The sequence below is a fragment of the Schistocerca piceifrons genome, chromosome 11, assembly GCF_021461385.2.
Source record: "Schistocerca piceifrons isolate TAMUIC-IGC-003096 chromosome 11, iqSchPice1.1, whole genome shotgun sequence".
Classification (NCBI taxonomy): domain Eukaryota; kingdom Metazoa; phylum Arthropoda; class Insecta; order Orthoptera; family Acrididae; genus Schistocerca; species Schistocerca piceifrons.
Window position 1 is genome coordinate 103184849 of NC_060148.1, and position 27343 is coordinate 103212191.

At 45.6% G+C, this 27343-nt stretch overlaps 1 protein-coding gene across 1 annotated transcript; it reads left to right on the forward strand.

The window, feature by feature from the left end:
• The first annotated feature begins 1953 nt into the window (after positions 1-1953).
• LOC124719754 (poly [ADP-ribose] polymerase tankyrase-1-like) lies at positions 1954-27343 on the forward strand. Its single transcript, XM_047244954.1, has 3 exons — positions 1954-4393; positions 11445-11549; positions 26848-27343. The coding sequence occupies exons 1-3, from the start codon at positions 3828-3830 to the stop codon at positions 27341-27343; spliced, it is 1167 nt and encodes a 388-aa protein (XP_047100910.1). The 5' UTR covers positions 1954-3827.

Genomic DNA, 27343 nt, shown 5'->3' on the forward strand with positions numbered 1-27343 from the left:
CCGAGGGCGGGGGTCACCTCTGCTCTCACCTGCAGCGGCGAGACCACGCTGGCCACGTGCTCAGCCTCGGTGAAGGTGCGGCTTATGCAGGTAGCTGTCTGAAATTTTTAGTTTCAAAATCTGACAATGGAGGGACTCCTTTACGGCACGGATTTCCGTACTGAAATGGAGTGTGCACCGATTTTAAGCTCGTGGAAGATGAAAACTGTGTGCGAGAGTGCGACACGAATGCGGGATGACAGGTGCACAGTTGGTCTGCCACAGAGGTTCGGGAAACCTGTATTTTGTAAGCAATGCTTAATTTAAGTCATGAGTAATGCTGGTTAGGTGACACAGATTATGGTTTAAAATTCGAGGTTCACATCACGTATTAATAAATAAATTAGTCGGTTGAAATGTAGTTACATTGCCTTACAGTATTATATGCAGGAAAACCACTCGCTCACGATTTACCCCTTCAGTCAGTCGAGTCGCCGTGTCTCACATTCGGTTCCAGCCTCACACTGGCGCTGCCGCCGCGAAATGCCCCCACTCAGCCGAGTCAGCTTCTCCGTATGTGGTACCTCGTGACGTCACCAGTGGGGTGTCGACCTATTATGGCTCTCTCTCAGTGGAGTGTCTCGTACTCCAGTGTGTGTTTCTTCTGTTGTCGATTAAAGCTGGAGGTAAATTATCTGCATGGGTCAGCGCATCAAAGTACACTGCTGGAAAAATTTGTACACCCTTTTAGAGGTTTCCATTTTACTGAGTATTTACTCTCGAAAAAAGGCCTTAAGCAGTACATAAAACAGTTACGTTCACAGACCAATGGTACATGCGGTTCCGAGGTACCGGGTACTGACCCGTGCTGAAACACCCGTGTCAGTACGTGGCGTACTCTCCACAGGAGGCGATGCAGGCACGGTCTCCGGCGTCCAGTTGACGGTAAATGTGACGAATACTGTCCAGGCATACGTTATTCCACACCGGCTCCACCTGGTCGTGTAGTTCAGTAAGAGTTGTCAGTTAGCGAATTGCACGAGACACACCTCGTCCCATCGTGTATCCTACACGTGCTAGACTGGAGACAAGTCTGGAGGTCCTGCTGGTCAGTGAAGTTGCTGCCACGTTGCCGACTGAATAAGTCATGTTTCAGGGGCAGTGCGTGGGCGAGCAGTATCCTGTTTCAAACGACACACAACTTGCTGGCGCAAGAACGACAAAAGAAAGAGTCTAACGCCATTATACACTTACCGAGCGATGGCTAGCGTTCCCTCCAGAAACACGAAAGGTGGAAGAGAGGTGTAGCGTACCGCACCCCGGGACGCGGCCAGTGTGTCTCGGACGAATCCACTGCACGAGGCAGCGCTCAGCAGGTCTGAAACGTACGAGCAGGTGGCCGTCACTGGGGTGCGGGCAGAGTCTGAAGAGCACGCCGCGCCGTTCTGTCTCGCAGGTGGTCCTCCGACGCCAGCAGCCGAGCCGCGCACGACGATGCTGTGGCGTCAGTGGAAGGCCCGAGGGCTGACGACCGGGTGGCCGCAGTCGGTGTCGCCGCGTCTGGGTCTCGGTTCACAAGCCCTCCCTATCTGCGCCGCGGCAGCTGTACGATCTGCCAGTGCCGCCCTCACAGGACGACGATCTTGGCGGGATGTTCTGTTGCGTGGGTGTCGGGCTCGTTTATCGGTGTGAGGAGGCTCGCGTGACCACTCGTAGCAGCTTCATTGCACGGTTGGTGCAGCACTACAAACTCGTGTTGCAATACTCTGAAAAGACCAACCTGGCACTCGGAGGGCCCGAGTTTGACCCCTTTCGAACTTACTCGTTTGGCTGCAGGAAGCACGGCTATGTGTGTGTGTGTGTGTGTGTGTGTGTGTGTGTGTGTTTTGCGTGGTGGTCTGCTCGCTTCACATGTTTCCACCGCACTCGGCCTTCTGACTGCGAACATTCAGATGGCGCTCTCGTAGCAGTGCCACTAGGCTGTCTGTTGTCAGACTACGTTGAAACCGTTATCAGTACATCTACAGTCTCTCAGGTGGCGTATCCCGTCATCAGATCAAAATCGATGACGTCTTTCAAGGTGTGCCAATTCTTTTTCCAACAGTGTGGATATGATTGCCTTTTCTGTTTTGTTCTGTTCTGTTCTGTTCCTGTGCAGATAACGTGTATAATAGATCGAAACAATTGGGCTGACATGAGCTCAGAAAGGTTAAAATACGAGAGGTAAAAAGTATTTAGCAACATAAAAATTCATTGAAATGTTAATCCTACTGATAGCAGACTGATATGACAGAGTACAAATAAGGAATCGGATTTTGTAAAGTCGGTGCATTTGGGAAGCAGTCAGTGTTTCCTTGCCGATGTAATTGACTTACATTTACTAAAACAATTTTAGTGAAAAATTACCCGTCTCGAATCAGCTGTAAGCCAACTAATTATTTGAAAAGCCTTTTAATATCAGCCATCAAAAATAAGTGTAACAGTGCTTCATTATCAGGCTTTCTGGGAGTAAGTGACGAAAGCACTCTGCCACAGTATGATTTTAGTTGATCCACGTATTCGTTCACACACGATGTACAGCAAGTCACATAATGTTTGGGAACGGGATTCTCCAGCGATTTGGTGCTACTCAGATTATGCATACCGAGGAACAAGCAGCGACAGCTGGCTACATCTTCGAGGCGTCCTGGCAACGTACTGTGTGAGGCCGGTGCTCATCTACTCGGCAACGATTGTGGTAATTGTGTCCGTATTCTTGTTACCGACATTAGCTTATTCCCAAGAGTGAGTAGCTTTCACTGAGTTAATACTAGGCAGAAATCAAACCTGCATTTGGATCGGTCTTCCGTAAGTCTTGTGCAGAAAGGTGTACAGTATACTGCTGCGTCCATTTTCAATAAGCTACTGCTCGAATTCAAAAATCTTAGCAGTAATCGACGCGCTTTCAAATGGAAACTGAAGAGTTTCCTCACGGTTCAGTCCTTATATTCTGTTGCAGACTTCCCTGAAAAATTAAACCGATTCTCGCTGTATTGTTGACTTTCTTCGGGTTCATAAATTTTTTTTTCTGTTAGTACTTTTATGTTGTAATTTCATGTACTGACACGTTCCATAACATTGCAGATTCGCTCCCTAATTTGGTCCTACGGACCTTGATGTGCAAATAAAAATAATAAAATAAATATAACAGTAATGCAGTTTTCACTCGTAAAATGTGATCTTCCAATTATCCGGAGAAATTAGAAGGGTTTAGTGACACTGTAAGTTGTGCTGACCTTACTAGAGCTACATTAGATTTCCACTTTGAAGGACTGAGTGAGGTGATGCAGTGATTGGCACACTGGACTCGCATTCGGGATGAGGACAGTTCAAACCCACGTCCGGGCCATCGTGGTGCAGTTTTTCCGCCATTTCTGTTAATAGCTTCAGGCAAAGTCCGGGATGTTCCATTGAAAGAGGACGGCCAGTTTCCTTCCCCGTCCTTCGCTGATCTGAGATTGAGACCAAACTCTAATGACCTCGCTGCTGACGGTACGTTAAAACACTAAGCTCCTCCATTCTGAAAGACTCGACAATTTCTGCACTGTAGCTACAAATTAAATAAATTGGGTCTCCTCCGTTTCCGAGGACATCTTGCAGGAAATGAAGACGCTGAAAGAATACAGAAAACTTCGAAAATTGTGATACCAAAGACTCGGAGCTGTTCACCAGTGGCAGGTATCTCGGTGTCGTAATTGACACGCACGGACATGTTTCGCGAACTGTCGACCGATGCAGGTACACTCGTCGACGGTGCTGCGTAACGATAAAGAGCTGCCCCGTAACGCCGTGTTTCAGAATCGACTACGATGGCGGCCGGCAATGAAGCTCAGCACAGCACACCGGTGTACCTGGGCGCCCTGCTGGATGACGGGGAGGGCGCCACCGTCACACTGGTGGCGGGGGAGACGCGGCTGGTGGTGCACAGGGCGGTCCTCGTGGCCGGGAGCCCCGTCTTCGCAGCAATGTTTCGCCACGACACGGCGGAGTCGCGCGGCGGCCTCGTCGACGTCGCAGACGTGGACGGGCCGGTGCTGAGGGAGCTGCTGACGTACCTGTACACCCTCCGTGCCCCGCAGCTGGCGAGCCTGGCCCCGCGTCTGCTCGTCGCCGCCGACAAGTACGGCGTGGCGAGCCTGAAGGCGCAGTGTGAGCAGCAGCTGGCCGCTGGGCTGACGGTGGACAACGCGGCGGCCACAGCTGTTCTCGCGGTGCGACACTGCTGCCCCGGCCTCCGGCAGACGGCCGTCTCCTACATAAAGGGCCACACACACCGAGTGATGGCGACGCAGGGCTGGGCTGACGCAGTGCGCACCCAGCCAGAAGACGTCGTCGAACTCGGCAAGATGCTGGCGGAGACGCCACCGGAATCCAGGTGATCACGATGTGATCATTGTTGATCGACTGTGTGTGAAACTTCCTGGCAGATTAAAACTGTGTGCCGGACTGAGACTCGAAATCGAGTGTCGGTCCGGAATGCAGTTGTAATCTGCCAGGAAGTTTCGTATCAGCGCACACTCTGCTGCAGAGTGAAAATCTCATTCTGGAAACTCGTGTGTGTGTGTGTGTGTGTGTGTGTGTGTGTGTGTGTGTGTGTGTACAGGTATTACTTTATTATAATTTGAAGAAGATGAAATAGTTTACTTTGCAGAACAATGAATTTATTGTTGTCAGTTTGCTAAAGATATTTGGCTTCATTAATCTTTCCCACTGAGGCAGTCAATTTATTTGAAACAAAGTGTTTCATTCCACAGTTGTTCGTTGAATGTAAAGTGCATGTTCTCATCTTATGCCATGTGTGAGATTATGTGATAATGAAGAACCAGACATGAGATAGTACAGTACAGTACTGATACTCCAGGAAAATTTACGCCCCAAAAACCGTACTGAAAAGCTTAATGTCAGGTGGGACATACTTCATTGTAAATCTGCACAAACCAATGTGCACTTCAGGCCGAATTATGCATTTTAGTATAGTTTACGAAATTCCTATGCTCACGGAGTATCCTCTCGTGTCCTGTTTCTTTTATGCCGTAATCTAAGCTCTCTTTATGCTGTATACACACAAACATGTGGCCTTCCTACATCACTGCAGCTGTGCACGCACAGTAATGCCTGTTTTCTAGCGCTCTGGCTACTGCTAAGCCGAAGATATTTCTGACAGTCTCGGGGTAGTACTGCGAATGGTGGTTTAAAAAGTGTTACTTTCAAAGTAAATTTGCTTCTACGCAAGATGAATTGGTACGTGTGAGAAAGTGGGTTGAATTTCTTAAATAACAGAGTGTTTGACTCTCGTTTAAAAGTGAACACATTCAGGACCAGCCACATAGAATAATTTCTAGCCCAGAAAACGAGACATTCACGTCAATATTTTAAATTTACTGGCACATTTGTGTGAAGTACTTTAAGTGTAACACACGCAAAAAAGATCAATATTAGATGTGAAGCTTAGCTTCCCTTGTATGTTATCAATCTCAGAGACCAATATTATATGTGAAAGGTTAGCTTTTTTTTTGTTGCGATGCTATGCATGTTAATGTAAACCATTAACTTTTCCTCTTTGTGTCCGTGTGCTATGTAAGTAATGTTGCTATTGGTTTACCACATCACGTGTCCTATGCTCTGAATATCTGCTGCCATCGGCTGGCAAGATCACATGACACGAGATAAGATTGGCTGACAAAAGGGCATCGCAATCTCGATTTCGAAGCTCCGGAAACTGAGGTGCTGTGTGTGTTCGGTGCAATTCGAATTTACACTTTCGTAATACGAAAATATGCAGCGTATATGTTGCTGACATCAAAGGTCTTTCCAAAACTTCTCTCCCTTGTTCCCTTTTTTTCCGCGAACTTCTGCGCCAGTGTACAAAACTTAACTGTTCAAAGCATTGATAAGTTTTACACTTGGGAGGGAAAATCTACGGAAAACTGTCACTTAGCAAGAAAAAAGTGTATTTTCGCCTGGGTAAGAGTGCATTTTTAAGCGGGATATCGGGAAAAATTCCGGGAATCTTTTCCTTGTCTGTTTATACACCCTGACTTCAGGAATTGCGACTGCCTCACTGCAAGTACATTCTACAATGCGGCGTTTTGCAGACATTTTATTTATTCTAGTACATTTTGGGATTCGGAAAGTAATTTATGTATTAGCTGTGTTGCTGTGAGACATGTGACTGACTCCACACTTGTCGTACATTTATGGTATTACTAAGAAGCCAAAATTTGTTTTGTTGGTACTACTTTATGTTTATGCAAGGCTTGTGCCATCTGCAATGGTTCACTTGGGTTGCAGTCATTAAAGATGTTCAGTGACACATCCTGCACATGGCATGTACTGTTGTGTGATTGATGTACAACTACGTACAAACAGCATACATCTCTCTGTGCGGCCCTTTGACAGCCATTAATTTTGTTTACTCTGGCCGGTGGTCATCGGCATTTCGACGCCGTTACGTGCACTGTAGTACTGTCAAAAGCTCAATGAAGCACATACGAATAAACCGTGTCCCTGTTTACATTGCGGGTGACTGGACATCTGGATGTTTCCCAGGCCGCGTACTAACAGTGTACACAGCAGTACATAAATACAGCGTTCGTTGTATCGTAGTATGTCAATCACATTGCAATTTCGAGCAGCGTGCAGGTCAGTCTTGTATCGCAAAAAGTACAATAATGTAGTGTTCCACCCATTTCACGTGCCAAATTCGTGTACGAATTTCTCGGGATGTAACTGACATATTGCGATGCAATCAGTCCCATTACTACGAGTATTATGATTTCTCATGTTACTGTGTATTGAATAATATGGTGTGTCCATTTTGAAAAAACTTAAGATCGTGCTGAAACCAGTATTTGCACACGGTTCAGAATGTCTCGCAGTACTGGCTTCCGTGAGACCCTGCCGTACATTCGTACCCGTGAAAGCTGTGAGTCAGTATCTGTTGGTGGTTCCAGAGATTTTGACGGTGAAAAGTTGTAGGTGGGACACCCGTTATCAGTAGAATTCTGCAAGTCGTCAACATTTTGACAGTTCACTTGTATACTTCGACACACAAAAATGTTGTTAGAAATAATTTACAGAATCTGCAGTTTTCCAGGTAAAAGTTTTAAAGTCATTTTACGTTCTTTTCAACACATGAAAACCCTCCCGAGGCCATTTTTGCCTCTGTAGTACCACTTCGCTTGTATCTGTATAGACGTGAAGTGCCTCTTATACAAAGGTAGCGCCTCATAAGGTTTTATTCATGGAAAAATGCTGGCTAAAAGTGACGTTTGATGATTCCAGAACCTATGCAATGGCCCTAAAACCCTTGGCATGTTTTCATTACATCAGTTAAAAATATATTAATACTTTGCCTGCATATACAGGGTGTAAATTTTAAGTTGATAAAGCAGCATAACTCTAAACATAAGCTTCACATGAAATAATGTGTAAAATGCAAAGTTGATTATTTTTGAGGGGGATATCTGATGGTGCTAAAATTAGCCCGCCACCCCAGCTCCCCACGGGTGGGGCGTAAGGCAACTTTAAAATTTCAAATGGGAACCATTTTTTACTGCAGAACCAGATTCTACAAAAAAAAAACTACGTACATTTTGTCTTAAACATGTGTTTTGATTCTTGGTAGTGGGCACTGCAATTCAAGAAAATCCATGTTCTCATGTTTGCATGGAAAATGGTTACGGATAAATAAAAAGTAGGATGTTTTGTTAGTTAGTTAGTTAGTCAGATGATTTGTTTGATAATTAAAAGTTGTGTGGCCTCATGACTGCGAAACAAACAAAACTTACCAGAATCTGCAGAAGAAATTAATACAGTATTTGGGTCAACATTTCCTCTCTCAAACCCCACCCTATGGGGAGAGAGGGAGAGTTTTAGTTTCAGTGAATAAAAATTTATGAAGTAAATAAGTGTTTTTTATTTATCCGTAACCATGTTCCATGCAAAAATGAGAATATGGAATTTCTTGATTTACTGCGACAACTAATAAGAATCAAAACAAATGTTCAAGAAAAATGTACATAGTTATTATGTAGAATCTGAAGCTTATTTTTTGAGTTATTCTGGTTTGCCAACTAAAAAGTTACACCCTGTATATGCCAAATGTGAACTTTCGGCTATCATAACTGATAATGATATCGGGAAAAAAAAAGTTCAGAGTTACGCAAGAATGTAGTCTTAAGAACACATGGCAAAGACAATGTCATGACTAGAAATGACCATCCACACTTGGCCTACCTAAAAATCGTCTTTGTCCTTGGCTTTCACAGGAACTGCCCATGAACAAATAGTGCTTTTGTAAGCAGCCTAAGGTGCTGCGTTGGTCACACCTTACATGAAAGAACCAGCTGATTTGATCAGTTTACCTGGGCTGTAGGAAGTGTGAGGTGTTCAAGCTTTGACCGTGTACTGAAGGATAGCTACAGTATGGCATCTCTCGCGACAGGTGTACATATGGTCTTCAGGCTAAGGGCAGTCCAAGATACTAGATGCCTTGTTTCTGCCACCAGCAGAACGCAGTTTGTGACCCCCCTGGAAAACTGCATTTGAGGGCGCAGTATAACGGTACCTTGCAGTGTGGTGCACGGACCAACTGAAACACAGTGTCCTACAAGCACAAGTCGCTCGCTCAGAAGTGTGATACGTCAGTGAGTGTAAAGACCAGCTGGCGTTCCGTACGCTCTTACCACCGAATGCTTCTGCCGCACTGCAGACAGTACCGGGTGATCAAAAAGTCAGTATAAATTTGAAAACTTAAGAAACCACGGAATAATGTAGATAGAGAGGTAAAAATTGACACACGTGCTTGGATTGACATGGGGTTTTATTAGAACCAAAAGAAAGAGAAAAAAACACAGACCCCATATTCCTAGAGGCGTGAAAGATCTCTTGTGCGCGCCATTTGGTGGTGATCGTGTGCTCAGCCGCCACTTTCGTCATGCTTGGCCTCCCAGGTCCTCAGACCTCAGTCCGTGCGATTATTGGCTTTGGGGTTACCTGAAGTCGCAAATGTATTGTGATTGACCAACATCTGTAGGGATGCTGAAAGACAACATCCGACGCCAATGCCTCACCATACGGACATGCTTTACAGTGCCGTTCACAACATTATTCCTCGACTACAGCTATTGTTGAGGAATTATGGTGAACATATTGAGCATTTCCTTTATAGAACATCATCTTTGCTCTGTCTTACTTTGTTATGCTAATTATTGCTATTCGGATCAGATGAAGCGCCATCTGTCGGACATTTTTTGAACGTTTGTATCTTTTTGGTTCTGATAAAACCCCATGTCATTCCAAGCATGTGTGTCAATTTGTACCTCTCTGTCTACATTATTCTGTGATTTATTCAGTTCTCAAATTTATACTGACATTTTGATCACCCAGTACTTTGTGTAATTTGCTTTAATTTCCTTGGCACTTGTATCCATTATGCCAGCAGTTTCTGTAGCCAACGTATTTTATTACCCCCAAGCAGCAACAAATCTTGTTGCTCTGATATTCAGTACATGTAAATATAGTTCTGATTGCCGTTCAGCAATTAGCTTCCCAAACTCCTCACAGCCAAAAGTCACAGCCAGCTGATGTTAAAACTAGTTCCTTGATTATTTTAGGTAACATTTTTGGAAATCAGCAATATTTCAGTTAAGAAAATTTGTAAAAAACAGTGTCGATTACTCACTTGTATATTAAAGATATGACCATTTTCCAACTCTAGAAGTAGGCCATTTCCACATAATGCTGTGTAGAGGTAAGTACTACAAATTCTCATTTGCACAGGGAAGTCGGCGAACATGGAGCAGAGTGTGCATTCAAACCACGTATCGTTAACCACGGGGCAGGCAACAGCTGTGCTCGCCTCAGCTGAGGAACTACAGCCGCGCATCAGGCAGCGTGCAAGAGGGCGCGTCACACCAGTGTTAAGTCAGTGGCAAGCGATTCACGTTTACAGACCTGAAACTGTTTTTAAAAATGAACAAAAGTTTAACCCAAAACAGGGCTTCCTATACCCTACGCATATCGTGTATCTGAAAAACAGTTTTGTAAAACAAATAGCAAACGTGATAGGTGGAACTGTAACCCAGAACCCCATTTTTAGGCTATCGTTAGGAATGCGAAGACGCCTTTCCCGTAGCAAATAACTTATCTCACATATTCGTAATAGCACAGCGGCCTGGAGACTCAGGGGGCCACCGGCGATGAAGTTCATCCCCCCTCCCAAACCAGCACCTCAGGCCTGAAACTTTGACCCTCGTGTCTGTGCGGTTACGTGAAACGTGGCGCTCGTACCCCTCCTGTGCCTGACACACTTCAGAGTCTGCGACACCGCGCTGTTGAAGCTGCGAATTCTGTAACGAGACACCAGCTGCTTTGTGTGTGGCAGGAAATGAGCCAGTGGTTTGGCACTTTTCGTGTAACACATGGTGCTCACACTGAATGCACAAAAATTACTGTTTAAACCATCACGTTGGCTTGTTATTGTTTTATAAACTTTTTAACATACACGATATCCGTAGGGTATTGAAATACCTTTTTTTTGTGTTTACGGTGTAATTTTTGTACATTTGTAAAAATGGACATTCAGATCTTGATATACGATACGTAAATCGCTTCCCGGTGGCTGACACTGGTGTGACGCGCCCTGTTCCATGCTGTCTGATGCGCAGCTGACGCGAGCGTCCTCCCTGCCAGCCCCGTGGTTAACGACACGTGATTTCAACGCACACACTACTTAATGTTAGCTGACTTCCCTGTGCAAATGAGAATTTTTAGTGTTTACCTCTTCACAGCATTATGTGAAAGTTATCGAACACCACAGGCAGAAACCATTCGTATCTTCAATAAATAAACGTGCACTTGAGGCCGTTGTTTACTAATTTTACTTCCACCGTGCAATCGTTATTCCTCGAGCCGTCACAGAAATCGATTTTCTTAGATTCTATTTAAAGTGAACACAATCATAAATTCAATCTTTTAATTCTGATACAGTGGCAGCCTCTTACCATATGTCAGGCAGTAACATATCTACGTTGTCATTATGTACATCAATTCGGCTTTGTCGTTGGATCGTGTTTAGCATGGGCCTATCTGAGTCGAGTGTGTCATTAACTCGTGTGTGTCGACCCTATTTAGTGGACAACATTTAGATGTTATGATATTTTCAATCACTGTAAAAGTTTCCACTGGCCTAGCTCCATTGTCTCATGTCTTGCAGTCTTTCTGCACTGCTGCCTTCTCTGAGGTACCTTCCCTGAAAAGTTATTAATCTGGTTTCTTAATGTTTGTTTCCTGTGTCTGTTACAGTCAAGTCCCTGATAAATGAGCTAGTGGTTTATTTGCAATGTCCTGTTCAACAACCCTTCTATCCATCCAAGCACCTCTTGTTTGCAGCGCCTCTTGTTTGCAGCGCTTCTTGTTTTCAGCACGCCCGCCAGTCCCGGCCCCAGCGCCGCCACTCAGCCTCCCAGCGGCGCGGCTGCCCGCCACACTCCGCCGCCTCCTGACGACGCGGCCGTCTCTCGCCTGCGGTGAGTGCTGCCGCTGCACACGCACGACTTGCTCACCCACAGTAATGCTCAGCGCCTTGCCCGTCAACGCTAAAAAGATCTAATTTGAATTTTTCTGAAATTTTCGATAAAGCTGAGCTTACAGCTATCAGGAAAAATTATATCTACATTTAATTGGTGTGTTCAATGTAACTGCTGCTCTAGATGTTCCTTGCGAATATTAGAAATTAGTTCTGAAGGAAGTGGGTATAAAGCCAGACTGCCGGTGCACTGTCATTCGACGAAACCTACATGTCACGGCAATGAAGGTAGAACTGTTCGGAAGTACTCACGAGGAACCTCTTTGAGTGGGAGATAACAAATTCAGTCTTTTGCTCATTTGAAAGTGTTAACGCTTCTAACGGGGAAAATATAAATATCAGCTGCTAATGACTTACCATCTCGATGAGGAGGGCGACAGAAAATGAGTGTCGGGAAGGTACTGAGACCCACCTCCTGTGGGATACACGTAACACACTTAACAAAATAGACGTCGTCCACATTTCAGAAATGTTCAGGACAGATCATCAACTTGAACCGCGAGCACCAAATGCAAAACCGTGAGTCACAGTGGTCGCAACGGTGCGCACCCTCGAGATCGAAGCAAAGACCTTGGGAGCTACAAACTGTTCAGAACGTTCGGCTAACCATCCACTCTTTTAGATGACGCATACACGTGATGGCGTGAGTGCAACTGCTGGAATGTGATGCCGCACGGCAAACGAATGCGAAACCGTCTGTCGTGGTGTTCGTCGTGAAACTGGCTCTCCTTCAAGGCGTACGTGCAGTTTGTGCGATAGTACGTTTTATAGGCATGGTTTTTATACGCAGACCAGGAATGGAGCGAAAGTAAGTTATTTTAACCAGCTATCGATCAAAAGTGGTGCTCGTACCGTACGTCCTCTTACGCCCCTTTCCCTGTTCTTGCTCGGTTTGGCGTAACTACTCCCTACTGCCCTTGCAAGATCACACACGACAAAGAATCGTAGGGGGCGCAGCACCCCCAACTTGTGCCAGCACAATAACTAACTTTGCAGCCACTCTACCATCCAGATTAACGGTCGGCTCAGTTGTATATGGCTGCATTAAGGCATTGATATTAGTTCATCTTGACAGAACTTTTGCGGTACCTCTAGTCCCCTGTTACGTGCATTTTCTCTTGAGGTCCCGAATAGCAAAGTTCAAAAAAAGTTCTGTACTGAATGATGCGACAAGTTTATCTCATCTACAAATGTTCAAGTGGCTCCTGCAGTTTGCTGTGCATTGTCGACTTCAGGCCTTATTTGGAATTTCGTTACCTGTTTTTTCAATTTTGTAGCACTTTCCGAAGCTATGCCCATCCACTGCTTCCCCACAAATGACTGTAACCTATGTCACACGCAGTTTGATGTGCATAACGTAGTAGGTCACTATCGTGCAACCCTGTAAACTGTCGGGCATTCTCGAAATGCACAAACACCACTTTTTGTAACGAGTGTGTCTCGTCCTCCCTCGAGGACGGACGACACGGTCATATTGCTGTGCTTCTTGGCCAGAGATAGTCCTTCACTTCGTTTCAGTGGAGGCGGGATTTGTGGATCCCTGTCTGACAAGAACGATGAACTACGTGGCTCGACAACTGTTTCAGTATCACTTCCACTCGTTAAACACGTATCGCCATCATTGCGTTCCTCATGTACATTGTCTGCACTGTCAAACACATGAGACTGTACATTCTGCTTATTCACCCTCTAGAAACACCAATATTTCATCTGCCATTCCTTTCTTCTTCTTCTTTTTTTTTTCTTTTTTTTGTCATCAGCCTACTGACTGGTTTGATGCGGCCCGCCATGAATTCCTTTCCTGTGCTAACCTCTTCATCTCAGAGGTTTTTTCAACATTCGTCTATAGCACCACATCTCAAATGCTTCGATTCTCTTCTGTTCCGGTTTTCCCACAGTCCACATTTCACTACCATACAATGCTGTACTCCAGACGTACATCCTCAGAAATTTCTTCCTCAAATTAAGGCCGGTATTTGATATTAGTAGACTTCTCTTGGCCAGAAATGCCTTTTTTGCCATAGCAAGTTTGCTTTTGATGTCCTCCTTGCTCCGTCCGTCATTGGTTATTTTACTGCCTAGGTAGCAGAATTCCTTAACTTCATTGACTTCGTGACCATCAATCCTGATATTGAGTTTCTCGCTGTTCTCATTTCTACTACTTCTCATTACCTTCGTCTTTCTCCGATTTACTCTCAAACCATACTGTGTACTCATTAGACTGTTCATTCCGTTCAGCAGATCATTTAATTCTTCTTCATTTTCACTCAGGATAGCAATGTCATCAGCGAATCGTATCAGTGATATCCTTTCACCTTGTATTTTAATTCCACTACTGAACCTTTCTTTTATTTCCATCATTGCTTCCTCGATGTACAGATTGAAGAGTAGGGGCGAAAGGCTACACCCTTGTCTTACACCCTTCTTAATTGGAGTACTTCGTTCTTGATCGTCCACTCTTATTATTCCCTCTTGGTTGTTGTACATATTGTATATGACCCGTCTCTCCCTATAGCTTACCCCAACTTTTTTCAGAATCTCGAACAGCTTGCACCATTTTATATTGTCGAACGCTTTTTCCAGGTTGACAAATCCTATGAAAGCGTCTTGATTTTTCTTCAGGCTTGCTTCCATTATTAGCCGTAACGTCAGAATTGCCTCTCTCGTCCCTTTACTTTTCCTAAAGCCAAACTGATCGTCACGTAGCGCATTCTCAATTTTCTTTTCCATTCTTCTGTATATTATTCTTGTAAGCAGCTTCGATGCATTTGCTGTTAAGCTGATTGTGCGATAATTCTCGCACTTGCCAGATCGGCATTGTGTGGATGATGCTTTTCCGAAAGTAAGATGGTATATCGCCAGACTCATATATTCTACACACCAACGTGAATAGTCGTTTTGTTGCCACTTCCCCCAATGATTTTAGAAATTCTGATGGAATGTTATCTATCCCTTCTGCCTTATTTGACCGTAAGTTCTCCAAAGCTCTTTTAAATTCCGATTCTAATACTGGATCCCCTGTCTCTTCTAAATCGACTCCTGTTTCTTCTTCTGTCACATCAGACAAATCTTCACCCTCATAGAGGGTTTCAATGTATTCTTTCCACCTATCTGCTCTCTCCTCTGCATTTAACAGTGGAATTCCCGTTGCACTCTTAATGTTACCACCGTTGCTTTTAATGTCACCAAAGGTTGTTTTGATTTTCCTGTATGCTGAGTCTGTCCTTCCGACAATCATATCTTTTTCGATTTCTTCACATTTTTCCTGCAGCCATTTCGTCTTAGCTTCCCTGCACTTCCTATTTATTTCATTCCTCAGCGACTTGTATTTCTGTATTCCTGATTTTCCCGGAACATGTTTGTACTTCCTCCTTTCATCAATCAACTGAAGTATTTCTTCTGTTACCCATGGTTTCTTCGCAGCTACCTTCTTTGTACCTATGTTTTCTTTCCCAACTTCTGTGATGGCCCTTTTTAGAGATGTCCATTCCTCTTTAACTGTATTGCCTACTGTGCTATTCCTTATTGCTATATCTATAGTGTTAGAGAACTTCAAACGTATCTCATCATTCCTTAGCACATCCGTATTCCACTTCTTTGCGTATTGATTCTTCCTGACTAATGTCTTGAACTTCAGCCTACTCTTCATCACTACTATATTGTGATCTGGGTCTATATCTGTGTTGTGGCGTAGCAAGACAGCCACGCCACTCGGAAGTAGCCGAAATGCACGCGTTACACACGCCGGCTGGCGTGAGGTCTGAAACAGGATACGTAATGAATGCTATAAAGAAAAGTACGTAGCTGCTGTAATACTTAACTTTAATCCATCATTGTGGTACATCGCTCTTGACGATACAAATGGGACTCCTTAAATACAAGCACTGTAAGGCTAAAGGCGCCTTGCTAGGTCGTAGCCATGGACTTAGCTGAAGGCTATTCTAACTGTCTCTCGGCAAATGAGAGAAAGGATTCGTCAGTGTAGTCGCTAGCAAAGTCGTCGTACAACTGGGGCGAGTGCTAGTACGTCTCTCTAGACCTGCCGTGTGGTGGCGCTCGGTCTGCAATTACTGACAGTGGCGACACGCAGGTCCGATATGTACTAATGGACCATGGCCGATTTAAAGCTACCACCTAGCAAGTGTGGTGTCTGGCGGTGACACCAAAGTCTGCTCCTGGGTACGCCTTACAATCCAGTATTTGATTTCGGAATCTCTGTCTGACCATGATGTAATCTAATTGAAATCTTCCCGTATCTCCCGGCCTTTTCCAAGTATACCTCCTCCTCTTGTGATTCTTGAACTGGGTATTCACTATTACTAGCTGAAACTTGTTACAGAACTCAGTTAGTCTTTCTCCTCTTTCATTCCTCGTCCCAAGAACATATTCTCCTGTAACCTTTTCTTCTGCTCCTTCCCTACAACTGCATTCCAGTCGCCCATGACTATTAGATTTTCGTCCCCCTTTACATACTGCATTACCCTTTCAATACCCTAATACACTTTCTCTATCTGTTCATCTTCAGCTTGCGACATCGGCATGTATACCTGAACTATCGTTGTCTGTGTTGGTCTGCTGTTGATTCTGATTAGAACAACCCGGTCACTGAACTGTTCACAGTAACACACCCTCTGCCCTACCTTCCTATTCATAACGAATCCTACACTTGTTATACCATTTTCTGCTGCTGTTGATATTACCAGATACTCATCTTACCAGAAATCCTTGTCTTTCTTCCACTTCACTTCACTGACCTCTACTATATCTAGATTGAGCCTTTGTATTTCCCTTTTCAGATTTTCTAGTTTCCTTACCATGTTCAAGCTTCTGACATTCCACACCCCGACTCATAGAACGTTATCCTTTCGTTGATTATTCAATCTTTTCCTCATCGTAACCTCCCCCTTGGCCGTCCCCTCCCAGAGATCCGAATGGGGTACTATTCCGGAATCTTTTGGCAATGGAGAGATCATCGTGACTCTTCTTCAATTACAGGCCACATGTCCTGTGGATACACGTTACGTGTCTTTAATGCAGTGGTTTCCATTGCCTTCTGCATCCTCATGTCGTTGATCATTGCTGATTCTTCCGCCTTTAGGGGCAGTTTCCCACCCCTAGGACAAGAGAGTGCCCTAAACCTCTATCCGCTCCTCCGCCGTCTTTGACAAGGCCGTTGGCAGAATGAGGCTGACTTCTTATGCCGGAAGTCTTCGGCCGCCACTGCTGATTACTTATCAAAATTTAGGCAGTGGCGGGGATCGAACACGGGACCGAAGACATTTTGATTATGAATCAAAGACGCTACCCCTAGACCACGGAATCCCACGGTTTACTTTCTAACGAAATGTCAACTTCGATAACTGTTGTAGAGATAATGCAATGTCTGCTTTGTTTATCGTTGTCAACACTCGGCCTCGTATCAACAGCACTAGTAGTGTAGCACTGTTGTGAATTGCTTGTCAACTGATCAGTTAAACTATGGTCCACAGCCACACGCTGTGCTCACCATTGGCTACTTCCAGTGGCGACCACCGTTACCATTAACAGGCCATATTGTGGGGAACCAAATGTCGTAAAGGTCATTGGCCTTTTGTGACCTCGCACGCAAGTGGTTCCTTGTCGGGGGGGGGGGGGGGTATGAAAGAAGAGAAAGTAGAATTAGAAGTACCACGGCAAACTAACTGCAGGAATGTGAATACGGCTTGTTTAGTCTGTCTGAGTGTTCTTTGAATTTCCTTTAATTGGGATTTATTGACACTTTCATTTGTAGCAACCGTTGAAATCCTTAATACAAAGGTGTATATGAGAAGCTCTGGAAATGGTGTATAAAGGTCAGAGTGAAAACAACAGCCATAATAAAAGTTGAATTCAGGTGTGAAGGCACACTCAGCTGTGGTGCTCGTTCACAATAAGCGGGAAATGAGGTCAGTTCCGTTGTGGGTGTGGCAGGCTGGAGGCGTGTTAAACCACGCCCTGCAGCTGGTGGGATTCGGCACGTCTCTTCAGTGTTGGTTTTTCTTTCACCGTGGAGCAGTTTCTTCTCAATACCTTTCTAATACTTAGTTTGTCCATGTCAGCTACCATCGGTCGCTGATATGCAATAAGCAGTTTGCTTTATGAAAACAAAAATTTATATCTGACACTGAATTGAAAGGTTTACGAGATGGCTTCATTGAGACTGCCTTGACTTTGTGTAATGTCCTAGAATAGTACTTGCTGAGGCCTCAGACTAGCAACAGTGCGACTATTCAGCTTGAAACTGATTGGAGCAGAATGCAGCAAGATGCTATACAGAGAGGTGTGTCCTAAGTTTCAACTGGGAAAGTGGGTGGGAAACATAGGTTGTACCTTTCACGGGACATGATATGTATGAACTGATTTTAGAAAACACATTACTCCTCCCTATACAGAGATTCAAGGGCTTCATTGCTCAATTACCCGTGGTGGTCAGCCGCACACGTGTGGAATGTGTGGATCTATCTGTGATGGGTCGCATGGCTTCCTATTGTTACAATCCAGTTTCGTTATTCTGTCCCCTGAAACTGACTGTGTTAGTCTCGGTGTTCCACCGCCCAGAACCCTATCAGACTCACTTATTGATTTGGGTCTTTTCTCGTAGTTCAGTGTATTGAAACGTCTGTTCACTTTCGTACGTTGGCGCGTTCGTCACGCACATCACGATTCTCAGCCGTCTTCGACGGAAACGCAGCCTGACTGTATGCCACGCCCACCTGCATAGCTCCAAAAATATGCAAACTTCAGATACAATAACTTCTTAGACAGGAAACAGCCTCTTCACGCTCTACACAGTATCACCGTGGGCAACTGGGAAAATAGCAACGCCAGTATGACAACCCTCACCCCATAGGAGTGAAGCCCAGCGTACACACTAACAGTGAAAGCTACTCACAGCTGCTACTGGATTTTACACTACTGTGAACGGTGAGGCTAAAATTAATGAGAGTAATTAGGGGCTCCATCGGAAACTGTGTCATCCCAGTGGCAGGACATGGCCAAGGTTTAACGCGGCGTGAGCGGCCACTTGCATTTTGTAGGCTGGTGGGTGCAGCTGTCAGTGTGGCGACGTCAGGCCATGTCCTGCCTGCCCCTCACTGGTGCTGCGGGCAAGTTTCAATGACAAAGTGTTCAGGTTTGGAGTTGAGAATATTTTGTGCATCAGTGAAATAAGACAGCAAATCCAGTGAGAAACTTCAAACACTGTATTCCCCATTAACTGACACCACAGTTCTGAAGCAATGTGGTACACTGCTGCTGGGCGCTGTTGTTTGACGTTCCAGTAAGTCTCTGGAGTTAGCTCCCTGCCCCACTGGGAGAAAGTGATGGTGCAACCGACGCCGACACCTTCACGGATCGGACTGCTCCCTGGACAGCATATATGCCGAGAGCCGATTTCTGTCGTTCTTGTGGCTGCAGTATCCCTACCTCTCAAGAAAAATGATGTAGAGGTCCTTTGCACACAAACACATGTCCGAAGGAAGAGGCACAGTGACAGCAACAGCTGTTAAGAAGATACAATAAACAACACAGGCAAGGAATTATAGTCTTCATCCTCCAGCATCTGGCAATCAGAGTATCCTCCCCTGCACGGTGATTGATGTGTTGCTGTGTACATAGTTCCACGTAGTCAGCGCGTACACAACTTTCCCACTAGAGCGCACCCCGCTAAGCACAACAGCGCAGGCGCAGCGCTCGTCCGTCTCCGCACCACGAGATGGCGCTGTCTTAGAGACGAACCAAATTCTGCTTCCGCCGATCCGCGTATTAATGTGTAACGCAGCCAATGAGATTGCTGCTAACACAGAACCTTTTCTCCTTGCGGATCACACTCGCGCAGTGATACCTTTAGCGCGCGAGGTATTATAACGAGTGTACAGACCTCCGATTAGTCAGTCTGCATTAGTCTATAGTCAAGTTTCAGTCTGCACCTAATAAGATTATCATATTCCTGTACATAGCCCTGAAGATAAATGAATACACACTTTGTTAAGCATCAGAGATATGTGAGAATAAGATTAACGTACCAAGACCAAAGGAAATTCAGATTGTCAATTGTAAACAGCATCCAGAATCAAGTTACGTAATGTCTATGCTTTTTATTATTTTAATAAATGTGTGTGAAAATTAATCAAGTTCTGTTTAAAGTTGGTCACCATCAATCTGCTACTGAAAGCGTGCAACTGGCATTTTTATCGTCCGACCTAACGGCAGAAGATAAACACGCCACGATAAGACCACGAGGCATATTGCTGACACTCGCCTACTTCGTTAGAGCGACAAGTCAAATAATTTGACGGTGTGTGTACCGAAGGTCTTACAGTACGCACACCACATGTGTGTACACGAGTACAGACTGCGATGGAGTAACAATGACATTTGGGAGTTCGAGCCTGGCTGTGAGTCGTGCACGGATAGCCGAAGTGGTTAAGGCAAGCGCTCGCGCAGAGAGAGAAATCCGGGGCCGAGTCCTGCTCCGGCACAAATCTTCATTGCCTTCCGTTCCTCACACAGCTGACGGTTGCCCGTATTCGCGTCTGTGAGTACATTTCAAGCTCTTCACAACGGCTGCGGCCACTACAGTGCCTTCTTCCTCGGACGTGCACACATGTCAGAAGGAACGTTGCGTCGTTCGTCTTAAAAGCACAGGCGAGGCAATATCGTCACTGCCAACACACTGACGTGACAAACGGCGGGGGATATCCCCTGGTAACGTGGCGGGCATCCCTTTGCTCGACGTAGCGTAGCAGCTGGACACGGCGCTGGCCCAGCAAGTCGTCGTAGGTCGCCTGCACAGATACTGACCCTTGCTGCCCCTGCAGCGCTCCATAACTGCGAAAGTGTAGCCGGTGCAGGATTTTGTGCACTAACAGATCTCTCACTTATGTCCATAAATTTCGACGCTGTAGCTGGTAGGTGCCTGTCCTTTGCAGAAATGGAAAAACAGGGAAGCGGGCATGAAGTGAAGTGTTTCGGATAAACCCGCTGTGGTGACGAAACACCACGATGGACCCATCAGGCGCCGTTCACTGTGCCACCGGCGTGCAGGTACCGTTTTTAGCAGAGTGTTTATCGGTATGCCTGAACGTCCAACGTTTTACTTTGAACTCTCGCTGTAAAGGGGATAGACAGGCTGCTAGCTCAGGGTGTATACGACCCGGGACAACCGGGAGATCCGGGAAAAACCCGGGAATTATTTAGAATTGCGGCAACTTTTCACCGTTTTAATTTTGAGTTAAATTTTTGTGGCTGGCCGCGGTTGGTCTAGCAGTTCTGGCGATACAGTCCGGAACCGCGGGGCTGCTACGGTCGCAGGTTCGATTCCTGCCTCGGGCATGGGTGTGTGTGATGTCCTTAGGTTAGTTAGGTTTAAGTAGTTCTAAGTTCTAGTGGACTTATGACATAAGATGTTGAGTCCCATAGTGCTCAGAGCCATTTAAATTTTTGTGACTTTGATTGGTGAGAACCAATATTCTAAGAAAGGATAATACTGTACCCTGCGACTGCAGAATAATACTGTAGCAACAAAACATGAATGACAGCAAAGAAAAGAAAATAAAACTTTAGTTGCGAAGGAAATGCGCCACATACAACAACAAAACACAGTGCTCATACAAGCGTCTGCCAACAGCAAAGTATGTCGAAGGCTTTGGGAAGACTATGCAGTGATCGATTACAACAAATTGCTTCCGATGAGTCTGACGTGACAACTGTTTGAATTGGATTCGTCTGAACAGTTGCGAGCTGCCTCTCGCACATGCGCAGTTGAGCGGCGTGTGAGCAGTCCCTCCTCCCTGTTGTGGTTACAGAAGTGTGGCTGGGAGCCGCCATCTGACGTCGCCGCCCTTGGGAAATGCGGTGGATCCGGGGCTGGTGCACAGAGCAGCCCGAGCTGTGGTGGGCAGGTGGGTCGCCTCCACGTGGCCTGTGTATACGTTCAGCGGTTTTACTGTTTCCTCTTCGTTTATTGCTCTCGGGTTAAATTAAAACAAAACGGATTTTTGTGACTGGGAGCTGTCAAATGAATTAAAATACGTTCGCACAATTACAGAGGAATAAAGTATGTTACTAGTTTCATATTTAATTTCCACCTATATGACAGTCAAGCAGTAATCCCTTTGCAGAAGAATGAAGTTATTTTTCAAGTTTTGCTAAAGAGATTTGGCTTTTATTAATCTTTCCCGCTGAGGCATCCAGTTCATTTGAAACAAAGTGTTTAATTTCACACTATTGCCTAGTTTCAACTGTTCGCTGCGCATCGAGTGCACTTATGGTGTTATACCGTAATAAAGAACCAAACATGATGTAATGCAGTACTGGTGCTGCAAGAAAATTAACATCGGAATGTCGACTTAGGAATGCACGCTTTAAGGCGAATTGTGCATTTTAGTGTGGTGCACGAAATTCCGATGCTGTTGAAGTAATCCTGTGATGTCTTGTTTCTTTAGTGACATGATGTAAGATCTTTCAGTGTTTTACACGTACGAACATGAGGGCCTCCTACGTCATCGTAGCTGCGCAAGCGCGGTGACTCCTTCCACCTGGCGCTCTCTGTCAACTGCTGAAACGAACCTCATATTTCTAACAGGTCGCGGGAAAATACTGCGAATGGTGGTTTGAAAAGCGTTACATTCAAAGCAAATTCCCTTTTACGCATGATGAACTGATGTATGATGAATTTATTACATTATAGAGCGTTTGACTCTAATTTAAAAATGAACTCTTTGGTGACGAGCCATTTAGAGGAATTTCGAGCCCAGAAGATGAGACATCTGGATCGCCACTAAAAATTTACTGGCAGGTTAGTGTGACATGTCAAAGTGTAACACGCGCACAGATCATCAACATTATATGTGTAGTCTTAGCTTCTCTTGCAGCTTACTAATCTTTGAGACCAATATTATATTGAACGCTTTGTTATTGTTGTGGTCTTCAGTCCTGAGACTGGTTTGATGCAGCTCTCCATGCTACTCTATCCTGTGCAAGCTTCTTCATCTCCCAGTACCTACTGCAACCTACATCTTTCTGAATCTGCTTAGTGTATTCATCTCTTGGTCTCCCCCTACGATATTTACCCTCCACGCTGCCCTCCAATACTAAATTGGTGATCCCTTGATGCCTCAGAACATGTCCTACCAACCGATCCCTTCTTCTGGTCAAGTTGTGCCACAAACTTCTCTTCTCCCCAATCCTATTCAATACTTCCTCATTAGTTATGTGATCTACCCATCTGTTCTTCACCATTCTTCTGTAGCACTACATATCGAAAGCTTTTGTTCTTTTCTTGTCTAAACTATTTATCATCAGTTTCACTTCCATACATGGCTAAACTCCGTACAAATACTTCCAGAACAGACTTCCTGACCCATATATTCTCGATGTTAACGAATTTCTCTTCTTCAGAAACGCTTTCCTTGCCATTGCCAGTCTACATTTTATATCCTCTCTACTTCGACCATCATCAGTTATTTTGCTCCCCAGATAGCAAAACTCCTTTACTACTTTAAGTGTCTCATTTCCTAATCTAATTCCCTCAGCATCACCTGATTTCATTCGACTACATTTCATTATCCTCGTTTTGCTTTTGTTGATGTTCATCTTATACTGTCCTTCCAAGACACTGTCCATTCCATTCAACTGCTCTTCCAGGTCCTTTGCTGTCTCTGACAAAATTACAATGTCATCAGCAAACCTCAAAGTTTTCATTTTTGCTCCATGGATTTTAATCCCTACACCAAATTTTTCTTTTGTTTCCTTTACTGCTTGCTCAATATACAGATTGAATAACATTGGGGAGAGGCTACAACCCTGTCTTACTCCCTTTCCAACCACTGCTTCCCTTTCATGTCCCTCGACTCTTATAACTGCCATCTGGTTTCTGTACAAATTGTAAATAGCCTTTCGCTCCCTGTATTTTACCCCTGCCACCTTTAGAATTTGAAAGAGAGTATTCCAGTCAACATTGTCAAAAGCTTTCTCGAAGTCTACAAATGCTAGAAACGTAGGTTTGCCTTTCCTTAATCTTTCTTCTAAGATAAGTCGTAGGGTCAGTATTGCCTCACGTGTTCCAAACTGATCTTCCCTGAGGTCGGCTTCTACTAGTTTTTCCATTCGTCTGTAAATAATTCGCGTTAGTATTTTGCAGCTGTGGCTTATTAAACTGATTGTTCGGTAGTTTTCACATCTGTCGACACCTGCTTTCTCTGGGATTGGAATTATTATATTCTTCTTGAAGTCTGAGGGTATTTTGCCTTTGTATGTTCATTTAAACTATCAAGTTTTTTTATTTGTGTGTTGGCCTTACCTAAGAGTGATGTTGCTATTGGCTGACTACATCACTTGTCGTGTGCTGTCATCTGCTGGCGAGATCACGTGATATGAGGTATGACTGGCTTAAAAAAGCTTTTTGCAATCTCGTTTTCAATGCATCGGAAAGTAACGTGCGGTGTTTAGTGGAATCCGAATTCATACCTCCATAATAAAAACATATGCACGACATCAAAGGTCTTGCAGAACATTTTTTTCCCGCTGAGTTTCTTTTTCTAAAGGGCCGGGAAATACTACGTCGGTATAGCAGTCAAAGGATTGATGAGTTTTACAGTGGGAAGGAAGATTATAGTGTCACTTGACACGGAAAAAGTGTGTTTTGACCCGGGAGAAAATCTATTTCTAACCGAGAAGTCGAGGAAAAATGCGGGATATTTTTTCCTTGTCCACGTAGACGCATCGCGATATTTTGTCCGCCGATGCACAGTTTTTTCAAGATGTCGAGAGTCGGTATCCACATTTTAGTAAATACCGATATTTTCAAAAATACCCTGATGTAGCGCCGACTGCCGTTCCGCAGCCGAAGTGTGTCAATTGCGGCCGTGCGGCCATCGGAGAAGACGGCGGCAGCCCTTGCCGGCGAGTCAGCCGAGTACAGGGGGCAGGCCGGCCGACGCTCGGCCCTTCCTGCAGCTCGCGTGTGCCACGCTGCAGCCGCTTGCGTGTGCAGACACGGCTGTCGCACGTCTAACATTCGACCTGGTCTCTGCCTGAAGGCACGCGGTTGCTTCTTCATGGTGAAACACATGGTCTCAGGTCGAAATTAGAAACTACTCGTAATTGTACGTAGACGGAATACACTTTATTCAAATACTTTGAGCACATACTGAAATGTGTTCGACAGTCGCTGGCAGGCGGTAGGGGGCGTCGCTTGCGAGGGCCGCCTGCAGACGGCGCAGCCTGCCCTGGCCGCCCTCTGCCCTGGACGCGGTACAGTGTGTCCGTCAAGTCGTGCGCCCTCTCCGCTGCACAGTGCTGTCCCGGCGACCCAGTCTGGCCACACAGCCTGGCGGCGCTCACTCCCAGCTCAGCGACTGCCCTGTCCAGAAAAACACGACATTACGGAGTAAATTAACAGGAATCATATGTCAGCATTCCCGTATCTGTTAGATATATCAAAGCGGATGCCTGTTCGTGTGAATGCGTGTTCCTGTACAACTTCATCCACAATTGGCGCATACATTCCGTCCGATGCAGTTTTTAAACAAAACACAGTGCAGCTGTACTGGAGAATTTAAGCCTTTCCTTTGATGGGGTGCTCTGAAACACAACTCTTGCGACACGAGTAGTGCTAAAAAGTAACAGAGAATTCGCCATTTTGCGTTTTTTATAACTGAGATTCGCAAGACTTTTTTGTCGTTATGTAGGTAAACGTGTCTGAAAAGTATGTCTCCACCAGGTAAATATGATATTTTGTCTGATGTCACATCTTGGAAAGGTTATTGGTGTGTTAGTAGAAGTGGCGATTATTTGTTTAATATAAAAGCGGACTATCGCGTTTGTATTAAATTTGGCTATGAGAACGGAGTGAAAGTCATAAAGATTTTAGAGACATTAGATTTTGCTTTTGTCGAATCTACTATCAGTACGGGAAGTGTTTACGACTGATGTAAATATTTTTCGATTTCAACAGTTTGGTGCACCACGAATTTCTGTCACAAGGTGAAACGGTCAGCAAGCAGTAAAACCTTATAACTCAACGCCAGCGGCATGACGCAATCCGAAAAAAAACCTCCAAATGTGTGGCGGAACAGTTGATGATTTCTGCACTGCGATGACGCATCTGCTTAGAATTTGTTGCGTGTTCTTGCATGTTTCGCTGCAAACCATACTGTGGTGACGCCCTTGGCTGCACCATCACCCGATGTGAAATTTTGTTCCTAAAAATTACGACGAACCGTAAATGGCTGTCTTTTTCGTACACAGATGAGATTTGAAATGCACCGCTGAGAGAACTACAGGGTATCACAACAAAACTTGTAGAATTGTTTGACACAGCGGAACAAACACTGGAATGAATGTATTATCACACAGTGGAAAATATTTTGATGAAGACAATGTTGATATAGAGTAATACATAAACCCAGCAATCTATCCATTATTCACCGCTCTCGCTTTCACTAATATTGTCCGTGTGGTGACCTACGTTTTGTTAACAGACGAGGAAGTTGTATATCTGTACTTACAGATCTGACTAGTTGCATGTGTTTTCTTCCCGAGTGTCGGAAGGGATTGCTCCACACACAAGTAACCGTTAGAGGTGTGTTTCTCTAAAGCTCAAAGATCGTTTACCAACAGGGTGCAGAGGTCACAGGAGGTGACTCCTCGGCGTGAATGAGGAGAAAAAGTTGAAACAGCCGGTAATGAGATGCAGTGCACCAATTTTTAACGGGAAGCGGCTGCAGATTTCGATAATGGGATAATGGTATGTGTCTGTCATACGCTGGTTGATCTGTATCCTAGAGGGAAGATTTCTAGATTTGTAACTCGTCGCTGGGCAGAAGTGTATTGAGGGCTGCTCGCAGTGTGGCGTCTGTGACGGTTTCTTTCATTCGGTGTGTGTGTGTGTGTGTGTGTGTGTGATGATGATGATGTTTGGTTTGTGGGGCGCTCAACTGCGTGGTGATCAGCGCCTGTACAATTTCCCAACCTTTGCTCAGTCCAATTTCGCCACTTTCCTGGATGATGATGAAGTGATGAGGACAACACAAACACCCAGTCATCTCGAGGCAGGTGAAAATCCCTGACCCCGCCGGGAATCGAACCCGGGACCCCGTGCTCGGGAAGCGAGAACGCTACCGTGAGACCACGAGTGGCGGACAAAATGTGTGTGTGTGTGTGTGTGTGTGTGTGTGTGTGTGTGTAGTGGAGTGAGAGAGTGTCGATGTTTTGTGCAGGAGCCTCTCTCAACGGGAGAGAGGGAGGAGGCTGATAGAGGCGGCCAGGCAGGGCGCGGCGGAGCAGCTGCGCGAGTTGCTGGCGGCGGGGGCGGACGTGGGGGCGAGGGAGGAGTGGGGGGGCAGGTGGACCGCCCTGCACCTGGCAGCAGGCAGGGGTCACGTGGCGGCAGCCAGCTGTCTCGTCGGCGCCGGCGCGGAGGTCGACGCCAGGACCAGCAGGGGGCAGCAGACGCCCCTGCACTGGGCTGCAGACAGTGGCCGCGCTGGTGTGGTGCGGCTGCTGGTCGACGCCTCTGCTGACCTCAACGCCAGGGATCGGCGGGGACAGACGCCGCTGCACAGGGCGGCAGAGAGGGGCCGGGCAGAGGCGGCGGCTGAGCTCCTCCTGGCGGGGGCGGACAGGGGGGCCCGGGATGAGGAAGGCAGGACCCCCCTGGACCTCGCCAGGAAGTACGGAAAGCAGCAGCTGGTGGATATGCTGAGACAACGCTGA

Bases quoted from the DNA above. Each gene is read 5' to 3' on its own strand.
- LOC124719754 (XM_047244954.1), top strand. From the start codon at position 3,828: ATGGCGGCCGGCAATGAAGCTCAGCACAGCACACCGGTGTACCTGGGC. The intron at 4,394-11,444 runs GTGATCACGATG...TCTTGTTTTCAG, and splicing joins GAGACGCCACCGGAATCCAG to CACGCCCGCCAGTCCCGGCC. The intron at 11,550-26,847 runs GTGAGTGCTGCC...TGTTTTGTGCAG, and splicing joins GCGGCCGTCTCTCGCCTGCG to GAGCCTCTCTCAACGGGAGA.